General features: G+C 39.5%; 1 protein-coding gene across 16 annotated transcripts in view; it reads right to left on the bottom strand.

Annotated features, from left to right (window-relative positions):
* The window catches only part of LCOR (ligand dependent nuclear receptor corepressor), a 133971-nt gene extending 108619 nt beyond the window's left edge, over positions 1-25352 (bottom strand). For 3 of the 16 annotated variants that reach the window (XM_044935047.2, XM_044935053.2, XM_044935044.2), the window contains exons 1-2: positions 25132-25264; positions 24034-24107 (exon numbers count right to left, since the gene is read on the bottom strand). Coding sequence is in view for 7 of the 16 variants with exons in the window: in XM_006061175.4 (XP_006061237.3) it covers positions 24034-24107; positions 24392-24477 (160 nt within the window). In the remaining 9 variants the exon portion in view is untranslated. Of the gene's footprint in view, positions 1-23669; positions 23735-24033; positions 24108-24391; positions 24888-25131 lie in introns of those variants that run through there. The other 13 variants (XM_044935048.2, XM_044935045.2, XM_044935040.2 and 10 more) reach the window with 12 other exon arrangements.
* Positions 25353-25575: the final 223 nt, after the last annotated feature.

Raw genomic sequence — 25575 nt, 5'->3', positions numbered from 1 at the left:
GACACAAGAACATGGTTTTTCACTTTAATTATTTCTGCTACTGGTTGTCACATGGCATTGGGCTATTTGGGAGTCAAAAAGCACCAAAATAACCATTTAGTTATTCATCAACAAGGATCATGGCTTAAACCATATTATAACTAGACTCTGAAAAATGCAGAGTTCAATAAATACAATCAATCACAAAGTATGTCACAATAATATTATTAATACATACTTTAAAATGCCAAGCCCATAAATTCCAGGGATATCGCAAATCACCATAAAGTCCATTTTAATGTAAAAGACATTTACTGGGAAATCTATGATCAGCATTTTAAGAGGATGAGCTAAATAAAAAATTTTATATGTAGCAAATACAGTCTGTATTAGTTTTCCTAGAGTTGCTATAACATTACCACAAACTAGGTGGCTTAAACCAAGCCACTTTAAAGTGGCTTTAAAGTGAGGCTTTAAACCATTGGCTTAAACCAATGGCCACAAAACAAGGAGCCATGGCTGCCCGGGCGCAGGAGGGCCTAGAGGAGCTATCCCACGTTGAAGGTCAGGAAGGGCGACGGTGAGGAGATACCCCTCGTGCAAGGTAAGGAATGGCGGCTGCGCTTTGCTGGAGCAGCCGTGAAGAGATAACCCACGCCCAAGGTAAGAGAAACCCGAGTAAGATGGTAGGTGTTGCAAGAGGGCATCAGAGGGCAAACACACTGAAACCATACTCACAGAAAACTAGTCAATCTAATCACACTAGGACCACAGCCTTGTCTAACTCAATGAAACTAAGCCATGCCCGTGGGGCAACCCGAGACGGCGGGTCATGGTAGAGAGATCTGACAGAATGTGGTCCACTGGAGAAGGGAATGGCAAACCACTTCAGTATTCTTGCCTTGAGAACCCCATGAACAGTATGAAAGGGCAAAATGATAGGATATTGAAAGAGGAACTCCCCAGGTCAGTAGGTGCCCAATATGCTACTGGAGATCAGTGGAGAAATAACTCCAGAAAGAATGAAGGGATGGAGCCAAAGCAAAAACAATACCCAGCTGTGGATGTGACTGGTGATAGAAGTAAGGTCCGATGCTGTAAAGAGCAATATTGCATAGGAACCTGTAATGTCAGGTCCATGAATCAAGGCAGATTGGAAGTGGTCAAACAAGAGATGGCAAGAGTGAATGTCGACATTCTAGGAATCAGCGAACTGAAATGGACTGGAATGGGTGAATTTAACTCAGATGACCATTATATCTACTACTGCGGGCAGAAATACCTCAGAAGAAATGGAGTGGCCATCATGGTCAACAAAAGAGTCTGACATGCAGTACTTGGATGCAATCTCAAAAACGACAGAATGATCTCTGTTTGTTTCCAAGGCAAACCATTCAATATCACAGTAATCCAAGTCTATGCCCCAACCACTAACGCTGAAGAAGCTGAAGTTGAACGGTTCTATGAAGACCTACAAGACCTTTTAGAACTAACACCCAAAACAGATGTCCTTTTCATTATAGAGGACTGGAATGCAAAAGTAGAAGTCAAGAAACACCTGGAGTAACAGGCAAATTTGGCCTTGGAATACGGAATGAAGCACGGCAAAGACTACTAGAGTTTTGCCAAGAAAATGCACTGGTCATAACAAACACCCTCTTCCAACAACACAAGAAAAGACTACACATGGACATCACCAGATGGTCAACACCGAAATCAGACTGATTATATTCTTTGCAGCCAAAGATGGAGAAGCTCTATACAGTCAGCAAAAACAAGACCAGGAGCTGACTGTGGCTCAGACCATGAACTCCTTATTGCCAAATTCAGGCTTAAATTGAAGAAAGTAGGGAAAACCACTAGACCATTCAGGTATGACCTAAATCAAATCCCTTATGATTATACAGTGGAAGTGAGAAATAGATTTAAGGGCCTAGATCTGATAGATAGAGTGCCTGATGAACTATGGAATGAGGTTTGTGACATTGTACAGGAGACAGGGATCAAGATCATCCCCATGGAAAAGAAACGCAAAAAAGCAAAATGGCTGTCTGGGGAGGCCTTACAAATAGCTGTGAAAAGAAGCAAAGCGAAAAGCAAAGGAGGAAAGGAAAGATATAAACATCTGAATGCAGAGTTCCAAAGAACAGCAAGAAGAGATAAGAAAGCCTTCTTCAGCGATCAATGCAAAGAAATAGAGGAAAACAACAGAATGGGAAAGACTAGGGAATCTCTTCAAGAAAATCAGAGATACCAAAGGAACATTTCATGCAAAGATGGGCTCAATAAAGGACAGAAATGGTATGGACCTAACAGAAGCAGAAGATATTAAGAAGAGATGGCAAGAATACACAGAAGACCTGTACAAAAAAGAAGTCGCTCAGTCACGTCCAACTCTTCGTGACCCCATGGACTGCAGCCTACCAGGCTCCTCCGTCCATGGGACTTTCCAGGCAAGAGTACTAGAGTGGGCTGCCACTGTCTTCTTCAAGCCGTAAGGTAGGGCTAAATTAAAGCCTCTTTCCAAAGTCAGGAATCTGTCACTGGTTGGGTCAGAGAATCACAGTCCACGGCACGGGCCTCAGTGACTGGTTCAGGGATAGGCCACATAACCCAAGCCTGGCCATGAATCCTTCCATCCTCCCAATTTGGCTAGTGCTCTACAGAAAGAGTGGAGAAGGCAATGGCACCCCACTCCAGTACTCTTGCCTGGAAACTCCCATGGACGGACAAGCCTGGTGGGCTGCAGTCCATGGGGTCGCGAAGAGTCAGATAGGACTCAGTGACTTCCCTTTCACTTTTCACTTTCATGCATTGGAGAAGGAAATGGCAACTCACTCCAGTGTTCTTGCCTGGAGAATCCCAAGGACGGTGGAGCCTGGTGGGCTGCTGTCAATGGGGTCGCACAGAGTGGACACGACTGAAGTGACTTAGCAGCAGTAGCAGCAGCATACAGAAAGAGACGATGTGGATTTTTATAATTATTTAACTCTAAACTTGCCATTGATTATCTTTACCATCATACCTGCCCAAAAAGGAAGCCAAAGAAGAAAGAAATGCTTAGAGATGGAGATAAGGAGATATTTCTGATGATGTAAGACTTCTGGATCCAGTCATATCAGAACCTAGCTTTAGCTTTACTCTGTTAACGTCCTGTTTATAATCCTAAAAAATGACTTTTTTTTTAATGACCTTTTTGACTTTGATTAATTTGAACTGGGTTTCTGAACTTGCAACAGAAACAAGCTCTGATAGTTACTGGCAAAATACTGCCATACAATTGAAAACAAGGCCTCACTTTTTTCAGTCATTTTCTCAAACTTGTCAAACAGACTGGAAGAGCCAGTAGACAAAGAATAGCTTATATTCATGTCCATTCTCTGTCCATCACGCCATCTGCCATGAGGGTTTTTAAATCTAAATGTTATAAACAAATTCATTCATGCTTGTTAAAGTATGACTCTGTGAACTCCTCACAGCAAAATATAAACAATATTAAGGAACTCTCAGAGTTATAAAAACCTAAGTATCAATATTTAAAAATAAAGCATTCACAAAATCTTTTCCTATCCAAAGACACTCCCCATGTCCACCATCACTATATGCTGGCCAGAGTGGAAAAAGTCATACTGAAATATCTCTTTCTTGCCATATCACCACTTCGAGAACATTCATGATAGTCCTGCCTTTTAATATGGCTATCATTGTTCATGATTCATTTGTTTCTATCTCAAGCAAACTGTGTCAAACACACACATTATTAAAAAAAAAAAAAAAGTGTTTCTGGACTTTTTGAAAAAACAAGTATTTTTTACTCTAAGTACTCTTCTAGTCTACCTGTTTCACACCTCCAACTTTTACCCATTTGTCTCTGGAAAATGCCCAGCCCTTTCCTATTACTTTTGCTGATACTTCAGAAAATTCAAATACACACATACATTCTGCATAGAAAGGAAAAGATTACATTTTGAAGTGAAACAAGACAAAATACAGAAATAATGTTTCACCTGTTGGGTCGTACTTGTGTTGCCACAAAATTCACACACACAGAAAATTAGTCTCTAGTAGGAGAAGGCAATGGCACCCCCACTCCAGTACTCTTGCCTGGAAAATCCCATGGACGGAGGGCCTGGTGGGCTGTAGTCCATGGGGTTGCTAAGAGTCGGACACGACTGAGCAACTTCACTTTCACTTTTCACTTTCATGCATTGGAGAAGGAAATGGCAACCCACTCCAGTGTTCTTGCCTGGAGAATCCCAGGGACGGGGGAGCCTCGTGGGCTGCCGTCTGTGGGGTTGCACAGAGTCAGACACGACTGAAGTGACTTAGCAGCAGCAGCAGCAGCTAGTAATAAAGTGGTTCTTGACCCATCCAACTACCCTTAGAAATCACTGTGTTAAAGCTATTGAAGGTACCATAAATTGTGTTCAAAATGTCTGCACTCCTTTCTCATACTAATTTTGTTTTTCCTTAAATAATTCGAGTCACTTCAAAAGAACACTATCTCCTCCTCAATTTCATTGTATTAATTCAAAGTAAGTTTTCTATCTTTCCACAAATATTTACTGGGCATCCACTATGTGCCAGTCACTTGCCAAGTACTTAAAATACAAAGAAAAATGTGACATGGTTGCTGACTTCAAGAGTTTTGCAAGCCAGAAGAAGCAGAATTAGAGAAAGAAAGATAAGAAGGTAAATAAAGTAGTACAATGTTTGCACACTAGAAAAAGAGTGGCCTGTATTTTGTGGTCAGAGGACTTGAGAAATCAGAGAGCAAGGACTGGGCAGCATATACACAGAAAGGTTAAGCAGACTGGGATAATTAATAAGGATCTTACATGCTCCTTATAGTAACTTTATTCTAAATGCCCGTGGTTTTTCAACTCCAGTGAGTACAAGAAGACTCACTTGAGATACCTGTTAAAAATAGATTCCTATGCCCCATCTAAGAAGACTATGATTCAGCAAATCTGAGGCAGGACTCCACATTTTCAAATGTTATAGTTATCTCATTCAAAGTCAATATTTTGAAACAAAGCTTTAGATAGGTATTTGTGTCGAGTTTCCCAAGTAGTTCTAGGAGTGAGGAGAATGTTGGGGAAACATTCACATTCACAGCCTCAAACTTCATCGCTCTGTAGGTGACACTATCATTAGCTGAGTGAGAAACCAGAGTGCACAGGGGCTAAAAGAGAACCATGGTGATTCAACTACAGAAACTGACCGAGAACACACAAAACAATTCCCAGTGCTGAGTCCAGCTAAGGCTGGGCAGCGTAAATCTGTTGTAGCATCAACCTGCACAGTTGTTTTTCCACTTGTAAAATTAAAATAATACCCATCTATTGAAGTTATTATGAAGATTAAATTACATGTGATAACAGATGTAAAAACACACAGAGATTATGGTATATCGGAATTTAAGATCTCAAAATTTTCAAATAAGGTATAGGAGATGGTGTTGGAAACAGATGTCTGTTCTTTTTATTTCAAGATTACTTAAGTCCTTCAGTCTACTTCAATCATGTTTGCGGGCTGACCTGGTATCATGAACCAATAATTATAATGCTGTTTCTTAGTGAAAAATATAAAATAGAAAAAGCCAAAAATGCAAAATAAAAGGAACTCTTTAACACCCAGATGGGCACTCTATATTAATACTGTACTTGGTACTCAAGAAGGTTACTGAAGAATTCACTAAGAAAGAATGAAAGGAGTGAACGCCTTATAGTAGTGAGTCTATTTTCTCAACTTACTAAATCCTCCCCGTGCTAGATTTTGTTATGTTTCTTTCTGTACCGTATCTTCCCAGTCAAATCATCCCTCCCCATTTCCATAGGGCCAGAGAATCTAGCTTTTAATTTGCTTACCCATAGCAAGCTACTAATATCTGCTCCCCTTAGAAAAATATAGTGTTTCTAGAACTTAAAAAAAAAAAAAAAAAAGTGTTACTTTAGTAAGGACTTTTTTAGATAAAAACCCAAACTAAATAGCTCTGAGCAAAAAAAGATAGTTATTAACTCTCAGGTAAGGTTTTTAGAGCTCCCTTCATGAACAGTTGGATCCAAATGCAAAGATATATTTCTCCCCCCATCCATCGCTGTGTCTGTCTAGCACAGAAGCACACCACTTCACTTGCAGGCAGGATATCCCCTCATGGTAGCTGCTTCCTGCTCATAAGCTAGTAGCTTAGCTACCCCAGAGAAAAAGAGATCTTTTCCAAGAATGCCACCAGCCAGTCTCAAGGCTGATCCCCCACTCACTGGGACCAACAGCCAGGCATAAGTCACAGAAGTGAGTGAATCAGATTCATCCAAACCTCACTAAACTCAAAAATATTTGTTAGAAGTGGCTCCCTAAAGGTAAGCCAAGGTACTGCTGCCAAAAGAGAAAGGAAAAGATTCTGAGAGGACAAAAACAAGATATGCAGTATAGAATACTTGATAAAACAAATATATCCTTATTCACCAAAATAAGGGAGAAAAAACTGAGGGGAAAAACTAAAAATCAAATTTACATGATTCAGTTCAGTTCAATTCAGTTCAGTCGCTCAGTCGTGTCTGACTCTTTGCGACCCCATGAATCGCAGCACGCCAGGCCTCCCTGTCCATCACCATCTCCCGGAGTTCACTCAGACTCACGTCCATCGAGTCAGTGATGCCATCCAGCCATCTCATCCTCTGTCGTCCCCTTCTCCTCCTGCCCCCAATCCCTCCCAGCATCAGAGTCTTTTCCAATGAGTCAACTCTTCGCATGAGGTGGTGGCCAAAGTACTGGAGTTTCAGCTTTAGCATCATTCCTTCCAAAGAAATCCCAGGGCTGATCTCCTTCAGAATGGACTGGCTGGATCTCCTTGCAGTCCAAGGGACTCTCAAGAGTCTTCTCCAGCACCACAGTTCAAAAGCATCAATTCTTTGGCACTCAGCCTTCTTCACAGTCCAACTCTCACATCCATACATGACCACAGGAAAAACCATAGCCTGGACTAGATGGACCTTTGTTGGCAAAGTAATGTCTCTGCTTTCCAATATGCTATCTAGGTTGGTCATAACTTTCCTTCCAAGGAGTAAGCGTCTTTTAATTTCATGGCTGCAGTCACCATCTACAGTGATTTTTGAGCCCAGAAAAATAAAGTCTGACACTGTTTCCACTGTTTCCCCATCTATTTCCCATGAAGTGATGGGACCAGATGCCATGATCTTCATTTTCTGAATGTTGAGTTTTAAGTCAACTTTTTCACTCTCCACTTTCACTTTTATCAAGAGGCTTTACATGATTACAATTATCTAAAAGCCTACAGGCTCTGAAGTCAGATACTCCCAGATTCAAATTACCAGTTTCATCACATTTATTATTTAACCATTCTAATTCTCTGTTCTTCAAGGTTAAAAAAAAAAAAAAAAGCTATCACACTATTTGCAGGTTGACTGTACAGATTACATGAAACATGTTAACTATATACTGTGTGCTTGATGAATATCTACCGTCATGAACACTTACATGAAGAAGTCAAACTGATGTTTCCTAAGGTAGATTGCCAATGGACCCAATTATTCATCCCTTCATATATCTAGGCCCTATGCTATGTACATTTATAATTCTCTTCTCCCATCTCCCTAGGCTCAATCATGTGATCTGTTTTAGCCCATGAATATACTAGCAGAAAGTACACAACCAGGGGCTTTTAAAATTGCTTCATTATTTCTGCCTGCTTTGTGTACTTCTGCCATGCCACAACAGATCCAAAGTGGCCTGCTAAAGACTAATAAGAAAGGTGAACAGTCTAGTTACTGTCGTCATCCTAACTTATGTCAACCTACATAAGTCAACTCATCCCCAGACATGAAGCAAATTCAGTCAAGCTACCTAGACAATCCAGAGTTGATTATATGAAAAAAGAAGCTAAAATATGTATTAAAAAAAAACTTTAATGAATCAGAGATAAGTAATTTACCTGGTAAAAAATTAAGTTAATGGTCATAAAGATGTTCACTGAACTGGGAAGAAGAATATATGAACACAGGGAGAACTTCAACAACGAGATGAAAAATATAAGCGTAACAAATAGAAGTCATGGAGCTGAAAAGCATAATAACGGAAGTGAAAAATATACTAGAAGAGTTCAAAAGCACATTAAATGAAGCAGAATAAAAGATCGGTTAACTCAAAGACAAGATAGTGGAATTCACCCAATCAGAGCAACAAAAAGAGAAAAGAATGAAAAAAAGTGAAAATAGCTTAAAGAATTTATGGGATAGCATTAAATGGACTAATATTCACATCATACAGACCCTAGAAAAAGAATAGAGATGGGTAAAAGCCTTATTTGAAAAAAATAAAGGCCGAAAACGTCCTTAACAGGGAAGGAAACAAACATCCAGATCTAGAAAGGCCAGAGACTTCCAAGCACAGAGTCCAAAAAGACCCACACCAAGACACATTATAACTAAAATGCCAAGAGAGAGACTATTAAAAGCAGCAAGACAAAAACAACTTGTTACATAAAAGGAAACCTCGATAAGCCTATCAGCAGATGTTTCAGCAAAAACTTTGCATGTCAGAAGGGAGTGGAACAATATATTCGAAGTGCTAAAAGAAAAAAAACCTCCAATTAATAATACTCTACCCAGAAAAGTTATTATTCAGACTGAAGGAGAGAGAAAGAATTTTCCAGACAAGTAAAAGTTAAATTCTTCATCACCACTAAACTGGCTCTGCAAGAAACGTTAAAGGGACTTTTTTAAGCTGAAAAGAAAGGCTGCTAATTAGTAACAAGAACACACATGAAAGAATAAACCTCACTGAAAAGGTAAATATACATTAGAAATAGCAGTGGATTAATTACTTACAAAGTTATCAAGAAGGCTGAAAAACAAACAAAAAAATAAACACTAAGATTACAATAATTGGCTATAAAAGCAGTTTCAAGAGGGAAGTTCATAGCAATAAATGACAATGTCAAAAAACAAAACTCTCACAACATCCAACTTGACATGCAAGGAACTAGAAAAAGAACAAAGCTCAAAACAAACAGAAGAAAGGAAATAAGAAAGATTACAGGAGAAGGAAGTTAAATACAGACTAAAAAGACAACAAAAAAGATCAACAAAACCAACAGGTGGATCAAAAGGTAATCTTTCAAAATTGACAAACCGCTAGCTAGACACACCAAAAGAAAGAGAGGACTCAAATAAATAAAATTAGAAATCAAAGCAGAGATATTACAACCAATACTACAGAAATACAAAGGATTCTAAGAGACTACTATGAACTACTATATACCAACAAATTGGACAACCTATAAAAGACAGATAAATCCCAAGAAAAGTGTAACTTACCAACACTGAAACTGTGATGAAAAGTAAAATCTGCACAAACTGGATACTACAAGGTAACTGAATCAGTAATTTAAAAAAAAAAAAAAAAAAAAAAAAAACTTTCAACAAACAAAATTTAGGACCAGACACCTTCACAAGTGAATTCTACCAAACATTCAAAGAATAAGTAACAGTCCTTCTGAAATGTCAAAAACAGAAGAGGAGGGAACTCTGCCAAACTCATCTTGTAAAACTAGTATTCTGATACCAAAAGCAAACAAGAACTCCACAAGGAAAGAAATTACAGGCCAATATTTCTGATGAACAAGATGCAAAAATCCTCAATGAAATGTCAGCATGAATTCAACAATACATTAAAATACAACAATATATAAAAATACACACCATGATCAAGTAGGGTTTATTCCAGGGATACAAAGATGGTTCATCATCTACCAATCAGTTAATGTGATACACCAGTATCAACAAAATGAAGGATAAAAATCATATGATCATCTCAACTGTCCAACACCAGCTCTGGGAGTTGGTGTTGGACAGGGAAGCCTGGCGTGCTGCAGTCCATGGGGTCGCAAAGAGTTGGACACATCTGAGCAACTGAACTGACTGAACTGATCGTCTCAACAAATGCAGAAAATATCATCTGACAAAATCTAACACCCATTTATAATAAAAACAAAACAAAACAAAAAAACAAGTATAGTTGAAATGTACTTCAACATAAAAGAGACCATATACGACAAGCCCAAAGGTAATACCATACTCAACAAGGGAAAGGTGAAAGCTTCTAAGATCAGAAACAAGACAAGGATGCCCACTCGCATCACTTTTATTCAACACAGGAAGTCCTAGAGAAATTAGGCAAGAACAAGCAATAAAAGGCATCCAAATGGCAAAGGAGGAAGTAAAACTGTCACCATTTGCAGATGACATGATACTGAAAACCCTAAAGACTCCTATCAAAAGACTGTTAGAATAAACAAATTCAGTAAAGTTGCAGGATACAAAATCAATACACAAAAATCTGCTGTTTCTATAAACTAATGATAAACTCTATGGAAGAGAAATTAGCAATATACAGATTCAGTGCAATCCCTTTTAAAAGTTCCAATAGTATTTTTCACAGGCATAGAACAAACAATCCTAAATTTGAATCAAAAAAGACCCCGAAGAGCCATAGCAATCTTGAGGAAGAACAAAGCTGGAGGCATCATATTTCCTGATTTCTAGTTATAGTACAAAGCTAGAGCAATTAAAACAGTATGGTATTGGTATAAGAGTAAAAACACAGATCAACAGATGGGAGAAAATATTTTCAAATAATATATCTGATAAGAGCTAACATGCAAAATTTATAAGGAACGCATACAACTCAAAAGCAAAAAAACCCAATAACAAATCCCCACAATTTGATTAAAAGAATGGGCAGAAGATATGAATAGACATCTTTCCAAACGAGACACTACAGATGGCCAGCTGGACATCAAAAGATGTTCTATACCATTAAGCATCAGGGAAATGCAAATCAAAATCACAGTAACAGTAAGATAGCACCCCCACATCTGTCAGAAGGGTTATTAGCAAAAAGACAAGAAAAAACAGACGTCAGTAAGGATGCTAAAAAAATAAAAAAGGAGCCCTTCTGTACCACTGCTAAGAAAATAAACTGGTGCAGCCACTGTGGAAAACAGTATGAAGGTTCCTCAAAAAGAGAATTACCATATGATCCAGTAATTCCACTTCTGGGTATTTTCCAAAGAAAATAAAAATGCTAATTCAAAAAGATGTATGTCAGAAATTCCCTGGCAGTCCAATGAGTAGGACTCTGTGCTTTCACTGCTGAGGACCCAGGTTCGAATCCTGGTCAGGGAACTAAGATCCCACAGCCACGCAAAAAAGCAAAAAAATTATGCCCGTGAGCTGCAACCATTGAACCCTCGAGCTGCAACTACCGCAGCCTGCATGCCCTAGAGCCTGTGCTCCACAGTAAGGGACGCCTCCGCAAGAAGCAGCCCATGGCCCTCAACTGGAGAGCAGACTCTGCTCTCCACAGCTAGAGAAAGCATGTGCAACCAAGACTTGGTGCAGCCAAAAATCAATTATAATAATAAAAAAAAAGAATGAAATCTTGCCATTTGTGAAAACATGGATGGACTCATGGCATCATGCTACATGAAGTAAGTCAGAGAAAGAAAAATACCCTATAAGCTCTGTTAGATTTGAAATTAAACAAACAAGCAAACAGACAACTAACCAAGCTCGCAGAGAGAAAAGACTGGCGATTGTGAAGAGTGGAGGTGGAGTAGAGGGTAGGGTGGTGGGTGGGAGAAACGGGCAAAGTCTTAAGAAAATAAAACAGAATAAACAAAAGAAAATTCATTTACATTATTTTATATGAAATGCAGATTATAGCTATTATTAGCTAAATGAAGCCAAGTTTCTCTCACCTTGTGTTTAGCTAATATTCTTAGTACGAAAAGTTAGCAATATTATTTGGCATGAGTTTTAGGAGCTATTGCCCATTCCTTACACATCTTGCTTTGTCCTTAAAGATAAACAATACAAAGACAAACATCTTTGAGTACATTATTTACCATTTTATAAGACAAATAGGTTTGAGTACATAATTTAGCTTAGCTCTCTTACCCTGCTATACACAATGTGAATATTCTATTTCCTAATGATTTCATGTCAACTGTCTCCACACTATTCAACAGTAAAAATCAACACAGTAATTTTTCTTAAAATACTATAATTAGTCTCTCCAAGACCTTCTCATTTTACAAATAAGGAAACCAAGATACAGAGAAATTAAGTGATGCATTTGCTTAAAAATCATACAGTCGTAGTCATACTTATGCCAGAACCCAGTGCTCCTGCCATGAGGTTTCACCCACTCCATTCCACTGACCAAGATGCAACTACTGTTTAACCTAATACAATATTTTGTGTTTTTTTAACTTAGGAAAAAAACATATAGAGGCTCTCTTAGTTGGCAAAAACCAAAAATTGAGAATGTTTTTTCTATTCTATCCTGTAGGATATACCAATAGATGTAATAATGTTAATAACACACGTTACTACCATTACAGAGAAACTGTAAATATGCAAACGTTTTGGAGAGACCAAACACAGTGCAACTTAAAATCCAGAGAGATCACTGCTCTCTATTACAAAAAATATTTAAAAGAAATTAAACTGTATTATTTTCAGAATATATCCAAAGCGCAAATTTTATGGATCAGAAAGTTTATTTTAAGGCCATCTATTATTTATTAAGCAAAGACAAAGCTCTTTGCCTCCTTCTCAATCGTCGCAACCTTCCTACACAGTATTTACTACAGAAATAAACTGAAATTTCTCTCATCTCGTAGCTGGTAAAGTGTGAAGATAAATTTGTACCCAACTCTGCCTGACTCTGACTCAAAGCCATGTTTTAGTATTGCTTTAATATATGTTTCCAAAATGGGCCTGTTATTCTTATTATATCCAAGTATTTTCAAAATGGGCCTGTGAATGTGGTTAACAGTTGGAGAACTGAGAGGAATTAAACTTCTGAATGCAGAGCACATTTAATTACCTCTTCCATTTATCAAGATACAATCTTTAAAGGGTTAACTAGATATGGATAATATTTGAAAAGCATTTAAATTTATCCCAAAAGTTATTTTTTTAACATTATGTATCTTATCTATTAAAAAGTTCAAATAGTCTTCATATGCTGCTAAGTCACTTCAGTCGTGTCAGACTCTGTGCGACCCCACAGACGGCAGCCCACCAGGCTCCCCCGTCCCTGGGATTCTCCAGGCAAGAACACTGGAGTGGGTTGCCATTTCCTTCTCCAAGTAACCTGGTGTAAAAAAATAGTCCATCAACAAATAAATGGATAAAGAAGATGCAGTATACATCTACAAAAGAGTATTACTCAACCATAAAAAAGAATGAAATGTTGTCATTTGCTGTAACATGGATGGACTTGGAGAGCATTATGCGAAGTGAAATAAGTCAGACAGAGAAATACAAATATCATATGATACCACTTATATGTGGAATCTAAAAATACAGCAAACTAATAAATAAAACAAGGAAGAAGCAGATTCACAGATAAAGAGAACAAACTAGCAGTTTTCAGTGGAGAGAGCAAAGAGATAATATAGGACTAGGGGAATTTTAAAAAGCTACTATGGGATTATATGAAATTATGTATGTGAAACTTCTGAAAATTGTAAAGCACTAAAGAATTTAAAGAATCATTCGACTTTTAAAATTCATAAATAGATAAAAGCCAGAGAAGACACAAAACTATTTCCTTGCAGTACCTTTAAATAAAATTGTTTTATGAACTTAATTAACAATGATGCAAATAGAACCAAAAATAGTCACTGAAAAAATAAAGCTCAATGAATATATTTTATCACTAATCTCTGTCTAGTTAATTTCATTCCCTTAACTATGACCACCATTTTTCTACTTCTAAAGTCATTCTTATCTCCATGGGCTTCTGAAGATGTCTGTTTCCTGAGACTAAATTACACACACATATTTTTTTTAATTAGTTTAGCTTACTTCTCATTTGATGTATTCCAAACATAAATAGATTTATGTTATGCACACAAAAAGAAAGGAAAAAAATGTGTGTAAGAAAATGAAGATATATAGAGTAGGGAAGAAAACTAAATGAAAAGCTACATCATGCAAAAGCAAGTTACTCACTCCTAAAAGAATGTTCTTGGCAGAATCCTAGGCTACATTATTGTATCAAACACTTGAAATTCCTGAGTATTCTGTCATCTGAGAGCAACTATCCTTTTAACATCAAGTTTTATAGAGTGCAGCTTATTTCATAATCCAATTATATATAACAGCAACAATATCATTACTATCACTGCTTATACTTCTCAAGTCACAGAAACTAGACATTAGTGGCAGCATGATTTAACAACAGATCCTTCTGTTTCTTCATATAGCCTTTACTTTTTATCTTTTCTGCTTCTAACTGGATATATACTCATATTCTTCAAATCAGCTGATTTTCTCTCGATAAAAAATATCTCAGTTCATTTCAGTCCCTCAGTCGCGTCCGATTCTTTGTGACCCCATGGACTGCAGCACGCCAGGCTTCCTTGTCCATCACCAACTCCCAAAGCCTACTCAAACTCATGTCCATCGAGTCAGTGATGCCATCCAACCATCTAATCTGTTGTCCCCTTCTCCTCCCGCCTTCAACCTTTCCCACCATCAGGGTCTTTTCCAATCAATATTGGAAGAGTCAGTTCTTTGCATCAGGTGGCCAAAGTATTGGAATTTCAGCCTCAGCATCAGTCCTTCCAATGAATATTCAGGACTGATTTCCTCTAGGATGGACTGGTTGGAACTCCATGCAGTCCAAGGGACTCTTAAGGGTCTTCCCAACACCACAGTTCAAAAGCATCAATTCTTTGGCGCTCAGCATTCTTTATAGTCCAACTCTCACATCCATACATAACTACTGGAAAAACCATAGCCTTGACTAGATGGACCTTTGTTGGCAAAGTAATGTCTCTGCTTTTTAATCAGCTGTCTTGGTTGGTCATAACTTTCCTGCCAAGGAGTAAGCATCTTTTAATTTCATGGCTGCAGTCACCATCTGCAGTGATTTTGGAGGCCAGAAAAATAAAGTCTGACACTGTTTCCACTGTTTCCCCATCTATTTCCCATGAAGTGATGGGACCAGATGCCATGATCTTTGTTTTCTGAATGTTGAGCTTTAAGCCAACTTTTTCACTCTCCTCTTTTACCTTCATTGAGAGGCTCTTTAGTTCTTCTTCATTTTCTGCCATAAGGGTGGTGTCATCTGCATATCTGAGGTTATTGATATTTCTCCTGGCAATCTTGATTCCAGCTTATGCTTCATCCAGCCTAGCATTTTGCATGATGTACTCTGCATACAAGTTGAATAAGCAGGGTGACAATATACAGCCTTAACGTACGCCTTTCCAGATTTGGAACCAGTCTGCTGTTCCATGTCCAGTTCTAACTGTTGCTTCTTGACCTGTATACAGATTTCTCATATCTAAAGAATATCTAACAAAATGTTAGATATTACTTGCATGCATGCATGCTCGGTCACTACAGTCGTGTTCAACTGTTTGCAATGCTATGAACTGTAGCCCACCAGGACCCTCTGTCCATGGGATTCTCCAGGCAAGAATACTGGAGTGGGTTGCCATGCCCTCCTCCAGGGGATCTTCCTGATCCAGGGATCGAACCCACATCTCCTGCCTCTCCTACATTGCAGGCAGATTCTTTACTCACTGAGTCATCTGGGAAGCCCCAGACATTTCCATATAGTTTTAAGAAGTAAGTCCTATCGAGTAGTTTCATAAATACATAAATATTTACTAATCAATTAACAAAAATGAACCTCTCACTTTTTCCTAAATAAAGTTTAAGTCCTCAGGAAAAGGAAAAAAAAATAGCAAAAATTGTCTGGGTCATGAACATCTCTGGTTCCTTGTCTTTGCCACAATATCAGCTTACTTTTTATCAGTGTTATTATATCAGAATTCTCCATTAATTTACATTCTCTTGCTTTTAAAAACAATCAAAAGCTACGGATAATTCAATCTTCTTAATAGTTTAACAATCTTGTTCAAGTTGGACTGTCATTTATGTGGGCTAAGTATTTTTAGAAAAATTAAATCCCACACAGGTTTACAGCTACTGATAATTCCTACTTATTCTCACTTAATGTGGAAAATTCTAGTTGCTCTTATCTTTATTTATGAATTCACCCTTGTCTATCACCAATAAAATATAACAATCTTTGATTTGTATATGTTATATAAAAATTAAACGGAAGTTCTTTGTCTAAGGAGAAGGGGTCAAAGGGAACTGTTATCTTTTAGATAAGAATGTATGTACACTGGTAGCCATAAGCCATGGGTCTTAAAACGGCTATCAAGAGGCTATATGGATCTGACTCTCTATATATCTCTATTTTAACATGCCAAAATCTATTTCAGTAAATACTGCACAGTAAAAAGCTATCCATAAAAAATATACGTATGTACACATAAATATTGATTGTACAAGTCTGACACGGAACACAGCCCTACCCACTTTAATCATACCTGCTTTTCTTTTGAAAAAGGTATACAGCAAAATTTCAGTACCTCTAAAAAAATTGTTAGAAAACTAATCCATATTATCTCATTGTTTTCACCCTGATGTATTCTCTTTCCAGAATAAAAACATGATCTAGATAGGGTATCTAACATATTCGGTATTATAAAAATATCACTGAAGATAAACGTAAGGTTTCCAATAGGTAAACGATAAGGAAAATTTTAACACACTGGTCACTGAACACAGGGCATGTATTAACTAAATCATTTTAAAAGATATGTTAGTTACATTAAACACTCATGGAAAAATCACCAGCTTAAAGGTTTTTTTCAATAACTACTCCCAAAGATTTATGGACTTCTTAACCCACCCTAATCAAAGTTATTTTATTGGATCAAATAAGTTAAATCAATGCCCATTTATACAAGATAAACTTTGTCAGCTTCCTTACTAGATGAATGAAAATTCACTTAACATATGACGAGATTAGTAAGTATTTGTATCATTAATCATGCAATTAAAAAGCTGCATTTCAACATGGGCACATATTCACAAACATTTAAGTTCCTCTTGCTTTTTATTCTTAGTGAAGGCAAGGAGCTTTCTATTTTATTTTGATGGGAATTTCTCTCATTTACCTTAAAGACAGGTGATGCTTGAATTACCAAAATAGTGTACATTTAATAACCTGTCAAATTGCTCCTTCCCCATCTCAGCAATTATCTACTACTCAGGAACTTCCCCTTCCATCACACATTCTGAAACACTTACTGCCAAGTACCAAGTCTAAGCCACAGTCAAAAAGTTAGAACTGAAGAAGCACTTGACTAAAATCTAAGAATCCTGAATCTTGACCTCAATCGTCTTTACCCTGTTCACCACTCTGTCCCCATCTGAGGTCTGTGGGAAAGATATCAACAGAAGAAAAGGCCAGGTATCCACACCCTGTTAATATAAGGGTTTTGTTACTAACTTCAAATTGCCCTGTGAACTAAGCTGGTCCATGTGAAAGGCTCACCTGGATATCCTCTGTTGTCTTTCCTCTTCTGAGCCTACATGAATTACGTTGTAACACGAAATAACATTTTTTACAGTAAATTCACATTTTCAGATGTGGGGTTTTCTTTTACCAAGCAAGACACAACCTGTGGACCCTTTTAAAATTAGTTGTTCTTCCCCTTTACATGGGGAGTTTAGGAGAGGAAAAACATGACTGACTGTACCCTCTGGAAATCTCGAAATAGTCAACTAATAAAAAGTATATAATAATTATTTATTAATAATGATAAAATAAACTAACCATAAAACCAAACAATAGTCAACAGATTATCTTAATATTGAGACTGAAAATGCTCATCATACAGCAGTCTTTCCAATAATAATTCTCATGGGAAATAATATTGGTGTTCACATCTTCTAACCCAAAAAGTCAGTCATGATGTGTATTACCATTAACAGAGGTAGAAAACTATATAATTTCATACAGCAATTGAAGCAAATTAAGTTAAAAATTTTGCCTATGAAAAAGTTCAGTTCTGTGTTTTACTTTTACCTGGGAAGTTAGGTTAACTATTTCAAAAATTAAAACATCATAAAATTATTTCTGTGGATAAGAGGGAAGCATTTACGTTAAGGGAAATCCCCCTTATTACTTGAAAGTTATCACTCAGTGTTTCCCAACTGACCAAGTTTTTTAATGCTCATCTTTAGCACTTTAAGTTTCTAAATTAAGATAATAATATAAAAGTAGAAGTTTTCTAAAAAAAAAGTATATAAAATGTGCGAGGCAGATATAAGACAATAACACTATGAACACCAGACATAGAACAGAGTCAGACAAGATGTCTATACAGAGAAAAGATAGCCTTCTCCACCCAAAGCTTAGTTATGTACTATCCAAAACTCAGGCACGCAACAGATTCAAATAACATGGTTTACCACACTATCTGAACTTGAAATATGAACCCTCACTAAAAAAGGCAAAAACATAGATGATCTGGGTAGCAAAGTATATCTGCATTATACAAAACATCAAAGAACAACTTTAATAGTTCCTAGAAGAGCATGTTTAAGGAAGCTTTTCCTGAGAAACTCTGGTTCATTCTGATCATTGCTACTATATTCATTATTGGCCTCATAAGGTATGCTGCAGATTATCTTCTAATTATCAAATTGAGGGTACAATGAGAAAAAAAAGATTGCAAACCATATACTGATATGGGTCTCGTATCCAGAATACACCCTTACAACTCAACAATATAAAGACAAATAACTCAACTTGGTGGCTCAGTGGTAAAAAGAATCTGCCTGCCAATACAGGAGACTCATGTTTGATCCCAGGAAGCAGAAATTGGCAACCCACTCCAGTGTTCTTGCCTGGAGAGTAGCATGGCACGGCATGGACATTCAGGTTATTTCCAATTTGGGGCTTGTTATTAGTTTGCTAGGTTTGCCATAACAAAATACCACAAGACTAGGTGGCTTAAACAACAGAAACTTATTATCTTAGAGTTGTGGAGATTTGCCCACAAAGATTATTATGTTATATTTTCATTTTGATTAAGTTCAAAGTGTTTTCTAAATTCTCTTTCAATTTCTTTGACCATGGGTTATTTAGAAGCATGTTATTTGGTTTTCAAAAATTAGCTTTTCTATAGACCTTTCTGTTGTTGATTTCCAACTTAATTCTATAGTAGTCAGAGAACATGTATGATTTCAGCCCTTTAAATTTATTGAGACTTGTTTTATGGCCCAGAATATGATTAGTCTCAGTAAATGTTCAGTGTGCTCCTGAGAAGAAGGTATATTCTGAAGTTGGGATGGATGGAGTCAAACAGTTTCATAATGTTGCTGAAGTCTGCTAAATTTTTGCTTATTTTGTTTACTTAATTATATGAAATTAGACATTAGCAAGCTTCTCTGGTGGCTAAGATGGTAAAGAATCTGCCTGCAATGCAAGAGACGTGGGTTTGATCCCTGAGCTGGGAAGATCCCGAAGAGAGGGGAATGGCAAGCCACTTCAGTATTCTTCCTGGAAAACTCCACAGACAGAGGAGCCTGGCAGGCTACAGTCCATGTGATAGCAAAGAGCCAGACACAACTGAGCAACTAAACAAGGATCTGAACAGACATTTCTCCAAAGAAAATATACAAATGGCCAACAAGCACATGGAAAGACATTCAACATCAACTGTCATTAGGGAAACGCAAATCAAAACCACAAAGAGATACCATTGAATACCTACCCACTAGAATGACTGTAACCAAAAAGACAGTAACAAATGTTGGCAAGATTATGGAGAAACTGAAATCATCCTCCATTACTGATGGGAATGTAAAATACTTCAATTGCTTAAGAAAACAGTTTGGCACTTCCTCAAAGGTTACAACAGTTACGTATATGACCCAGCAAGTTCACTGTGAAGTACATACGGAAAAGAAGTGAAAACAAATGTCCACACAAATAATGGTGCTAACGTTCACAGCAGCTTATTCATAAGAGGCAAAAAGTAGAAACAACTGTCTCACAACTGATGGATATACAAAATATAGTATGTTCATACAATGCAATAATATTTAACTGTAAAAAGCGATGAAGTGCTGATGGATGCTACTAACACGGATGCATTCTGAAAACAAGAAGCCAGACACAAAAAGGTCACATTATAATACTACATTTATATGAATTGTCTAGAATAGGCAAATAGATTGCCAAGGACTGGATCATAGTAGAAATGCGAAATGACTTGTAACCAGTATAGAGTTTCAGTTTCTTTTTTTGGATATGAAAGTATTAAGACAATTAGATAGTGATATGTGCACAACCTTCTCAAAAAACTAAAAACTACTGACCTGTATACATTAAGAGTGAATTTTTCCAGTACATAAGTTATATCTCAATTTTAAAAACAAAAAAATTAAATTCAGGGTATGGGCCACTGGACTTGGGATACTTCCTGCAAACAAGAGTCAATAAAGTTAACGAACGGTTCACACTGGGATTATACCAAAAACAATGTACAAGTGTAAGAAACATGAACAAGATTTTTTAAAGTATTTGGAAATGAAGTAAAGATAATTTGGAGGGTAGTGACTAACAAGTCTTTAACTTGAAACTACAAAAAGTAACAGCTATGTTTATTCACATCTACCCAATACCCAGATTCCATTCAGCAGAAGGGTGGACACAAAGGAAACAGGAATCAACAGACAAGTTCAGAAGCACACCAAAGCCTCTCTGCTGAGCGTTCTGAGCCAGTCTGCAAAGCAGAGTAAAAAAAAAAAATCTCATTATTTTATACATACCTTTATTTGCTACAGAAAGTATTCTTTTATTGTTTCCAAATACCAAATACAACCTCTAAAAGATGAAAATTTGCCAATACTAAGTGTACTTTAAGAATGAATAGGCCACTGATTTTAGGGAAAGCCAAAAATGAGTTTTGTGCAAAGTACAGCTTCCAAATGAGTGAGCTTACTTAGAAGGGACACTGCTGTGAATGACAATATTGTCTCTGCCAAGCTGAGTTAAAAAACAACTATTATTATTGTAGAATTTTACAATGGAATCCTTAAAGGAAACAATCCTCCCCTGAGCTAAGGAGAGAGGTGTGTTGCACACCCCAACTAGCCTAACAAAGAGACCACTTTTTAACCTGTACTGGAAAATCCAACAATTTATCTCTGCAAACCTATAACCTATACACCCCCCACATGAAACACGGACTGAAGTTTAAACAGATAACTCATTCTTGTCCTTTTATATTTCTGCTTGTTTCACATGACAGGAACGCCTTTTCCATTTTCACCAAAATGAAGCAAAAATCCACCACCTTCTTCATGAAGCCTTCCTTCATCATCTCAGGCCATTTTTTTCACTTCTAAATGCCCCCAGAACTTGCTTGCATCTATCCTACGGCACATTTTGCCTTGCACTGAATACACTATATTTTAAATTGTTCTTCAAGGTTAAGGCAACTTCCCCAATATCTTTGTTTCCTCACAGTGCCTGATATACAAGACATATGCTTAATAAATATTTAAATAAAGTTTGTACTCAACTAACTGCCTTCTGCTCCTAAAAACAGCACTAGTACAAGTAGCTAAGCAATTAGGCAAGTACTCAGAAGTGGCAAGTCCCCACAGACATTAAATACCTAATTTTCACTCTAGAAGAGATTCCATGCCATTCTGTGTAACTCCATAAGGCTAAAAAAATGGCATTATTCAGATGCTTCCTATAACTGCTCCAGCTATAAGCACATTTGAGGCAATCAGAGCAATTTAAAATAACTCTTGTTAGTCAGAGACTCATCCAGCTATCCTTTTTCCAGCAAGCTAGAGCTAAACTGAAATCATCACAACTTTCCCTACATTGGGAAGAGTTTTTTGAGAATATAGCAAGGATGAGGAACAGCCAAGCAATAAGTTACATCATATCACGCAGCAGAGAGAACCCTGATCTTCCCAGAATGGAAGCTCATTCTAGTCCCTGAGGACTCAATAATCAACTGGCTACCAAATATCCATCTTGATCATCATCACTGTCTGAACCTGCTAACTCCAATTCAACTAAAACTTAATAACGGAAACACCAACACCTCCACTTCCACCTCCACAGTCATGACCCTCACCTCTTTCCCAAAAAAAAGGTGGGGGGGAGTATTAAATTTTGGAAATAAATGAGAATTCACTTGTAATCCAAAGACTGCTATAAATTAAATATCATTTAGAAAGCAATGACCCTAAAGTATTAAGATAACCAGTCAAGAGAATCAAATAGAGGATTAACTGTTCAGAACCAATCCCATTAAAATAAAAGAGGAATTATTACATTTGCTAGTGACAGAGTTGCCTTTGGGATTGTATATAAATATGTATCACTGCCACCTCTCTTGCATGTAGAAAGTTAATGCTACAATTTACATAGAACTGTCTTCTTAAAGAACAAAATTACATACAATAAAAGAGAAAATATGAGACCCAACTGATTTTAATTGGGATACTATCAACTATGTATTACTCCTCAGATTAAAATACTGATCTGCACTCTGGACTCTTATAATCTCCTGAACTTTACTACCTTGAAAGTGGAGATTTAGAGTTAAAAAAATGCTTTTAAGGAAAACTGATAACCAGATTAAAATCCTCCCTCAAAAAATGAATCTAAAATTTGATAGTCAACTCAGGTATTTACATAAGGATTTTATTAGGGAGAAAAAAACACTTTGTCAAGCAGCAGTAACTCACCACTAAGACTAAGCAATGACTGATAAAAAAAAGTGTGTGGGGGGGGCTGAAGCAAGAGGGAAGAACTCTAAGCGAACAATAAGATAAACAACCATCTAAACCAAAGCAATAGTAATTTAAGAAATCTATAGGGTTATAATTATCAATTTCATTATCTTTTAAAAACTAAAAAGTCCCTCTGAAAAAAAGTCATTAAAAAAGTGAAAGAAATAAAAGAACTAAAAATTCTTCAAAATAATATCAGGATTCTGTATTAACTCACAATTCTGAAAACTCATTAATTTCATGTTTCTCAAAACCTCTACATGCCTTATAAGGCCTCTCATATGACAGTTACAAATAATACATAATTTTAAAACTGCTAAAGCTGATGTTACATTTTAGGAAATGTAAGATAGACTTCAAAGAATAAAACCAGCAGAGACAGAGCAGAGTAAATGATAACTGATAACCAAAAGGCTGATTCCTGAAGGACAGAGCTTGGATTAGTAGTAGGGAAATTTTAAAATATAGCCACAACACAAATTACGCCAAAAAATGGATTTATACCTTTATTACTCACACAAGTATATGTTTTAAAATGTCACTTTTAACCTGTGGACTACCAAAGTGATACCAGATACCTTAGAGCATTGTTGCCTATCTTAATTTTGATTCCAGTCTAAATCCTAAACAAAATTCACATACATTTTCATAATGAAACGCCGTAAAAATGGAAAGGTTTATATTCTCTAACTAAAAGTTACCTTATTTTTCACTTGTTTAAAGTTTCAGTTTTGTTTTTCAATCTATTACAGAAAATATCCCTTGCGGGACGTTGTAAAGGGCATACCCTCCTGTCAAGCCAGAAAGCTCAAACACAAAGACACTGAGCTAACCAAGTGCTGTAATTCTTCCAAACTGAGCTTCTCCACACCCCCCTCTACCCTTCCCCCCAACAGATATGTCTATTAAATCAGTGTCTGTTCTCCCCCTCGCACAACAAAGAGAACTTCTCACCGCATGAAATTGCCGCTGAATGGACACCAGAAAGCAGGATTTGCATAATTCCTTCCAACGAAACCCTGTCGGGAAGGAGGGGATGAGGGGCCCAAGCGAACGGATAGAATCTCCTAGATTCTGTTGGGAAGACCAAGATTATTCCCCACGGTGGGGTGGGGAGGGGTGGGGGGTTCGAATTCTGGGTCTCCCCGAGGACTGGGCGTGGGGGACGGAGAACGACGAGACAGCATTTCTCCACACATCAGCAGCACCGAAGCAAAGATGGGGAAATAACAATGCTGGGGGACAGGAGAGTCAGACACTGGACGCACTGGGGCTAGGGGGCGGCGGGCGGAGCGGAGACACCACACGGGCCACTTACTTTTTGGAGGGGGGTTAAATATATGAGTTAAGCCCTTATGGTCCCGCCGGCCGCCGCACAGAGGGAAACGGGACCTTGGGAGAGAAAAACAGACAAAACACACAGTGTGAGAGGCGCTGCTCCGCCGCCCGGCCCCTCCCGGGGCGACCCCGTCCACGCTCCCTCTGCCCGCGGGGAAAAAGGCACCCGAGGCGGCCCGAGGTCCGGGAGGCGGGCGGCGGACAAGGCGCTCGGCCAAGCGGCGGCTGCGGAAAATCTCCCAGGAGCGGACAAGACCACTGCTCGGGCTTCCCGGTCGCACCCGGTTCCATCCCCCTTCCACCCGCCGCGCACACACCAAACAGAAATACACACACACCGACCCGAGCGTCGAGGATTAACTCCCCGGCCGCTGCCGCCGCCGCCGCCCGCAGAGGAAGTGCAGCCGCTGCCCCCCGCGGCCATGACACCCCACTTGGCTCGGTCAGGCGGACCCGGGGCCTGTGACAGCTCCGGTTCCCTCCGCCCCCATCTCCACCTCACGCTTCGCACACGCCCGAGCGCCGGGCGCCCGCCCGCCCGCCGCCCGTGCACGCGGGGACAGGGGCGCGCGCCGCTGCCGCGCGTGGGGGAGGGGCTGCGTGGGACGCGGAAGGCGCCGGCCAGAGCGGAGCAGGAGGCCGAGCCGCGGCCCAGCACGCCCCCGGCTCCCGCGGTCGGCTTTGCGGGACCAGCGGCTGCGCCGCTCCCACTCCAGCGGCAGCGGCGCGGAGCGAGTCTCCACAATAAGCCGGCGGCGGCGCCGGGCCGCCGGGCAGGAATGGAGGGAGGGAAGGAGAGAGAGGATAGGAGGGGCACGCGCTCCCGCCCGAGAGCCCGCCCCGGGAAGGGCGCGCGAAGGGGAGGGGCCGGAGCGCGCGCTCGGGCCCGAGCCGGGAGAGCCCGCCCGGAGGTCGCGCGCGCCCGCACTCCGGGGGGTGGGGGAGGGGGACGCCCAAGCCAAAGAGGGCGGGCGGGCCGGAGCAGCAATTGCTCTGTCCCGGCTCCCTCCCTCCCTCCTCCGGGGCGGCCGGCAGCGGGGAGGCCCAAGGGCCGAAGGCTGCCGGGAGAGGGTCTCACCTACACAGTGAATGAGCTTGTGGCGCCACGAGTCCAGTTCTTGCCGAAAGCCGCGTCTCTCAACGGAGCATTGCTGCCGCCTACACACCCTCGCCATCTTCTGCCGCCCGCCCGGCCCTGCCTCCGCCGCGGCCCCGCGCACGCCCAGCCGCGTCGCCCGGGGCCGCGCACGCACCCGCTGCCCGGGCGTCGCGCCTCCCGCCGGGGGCGGCGCGGGGGCAGGGCCGGCCTCACCTCGCGGTGGCCCCGACGTGGACCCGGGGGCGGCTTGGGCGCGCGCCCTTCCCGCACACAGCGCCGCGCGGCAGTCTCTGCGGTGCTTGCTTCTCGGCCGTCTCCGGCTTCCCACGTCCGGAGCTCGGCCCCACGGGCCTCACACCGCCGCCGCGCTGTCCCCCAAGGCCACGGCTGTCCCAGCTTTTCCCTTTCCGGTGCTTTTTGTTT

The sequence above is a fragment of the Bubalus bubalis genome, chromosome 23, assembly GCF_019923935.1.
Source record: "Bubalus bubalis isolate 160015118507 breed Murrah chromosome 23, NDDB_SH_1, whole genome shotgun sequence".
In the NCBI taxonomy this organism is placed as follows: Eukaryota; Metazoa; Chordata; class Mammalia; order Artiodactyla; family Bovidae; genus Bubalus; species Bubalus bubalis.
The sequence above is the reverse complement of the archived record's forward strand: the minus strand, read 5'-3'. Positions and strand labels throughout refer to the sequence as shown.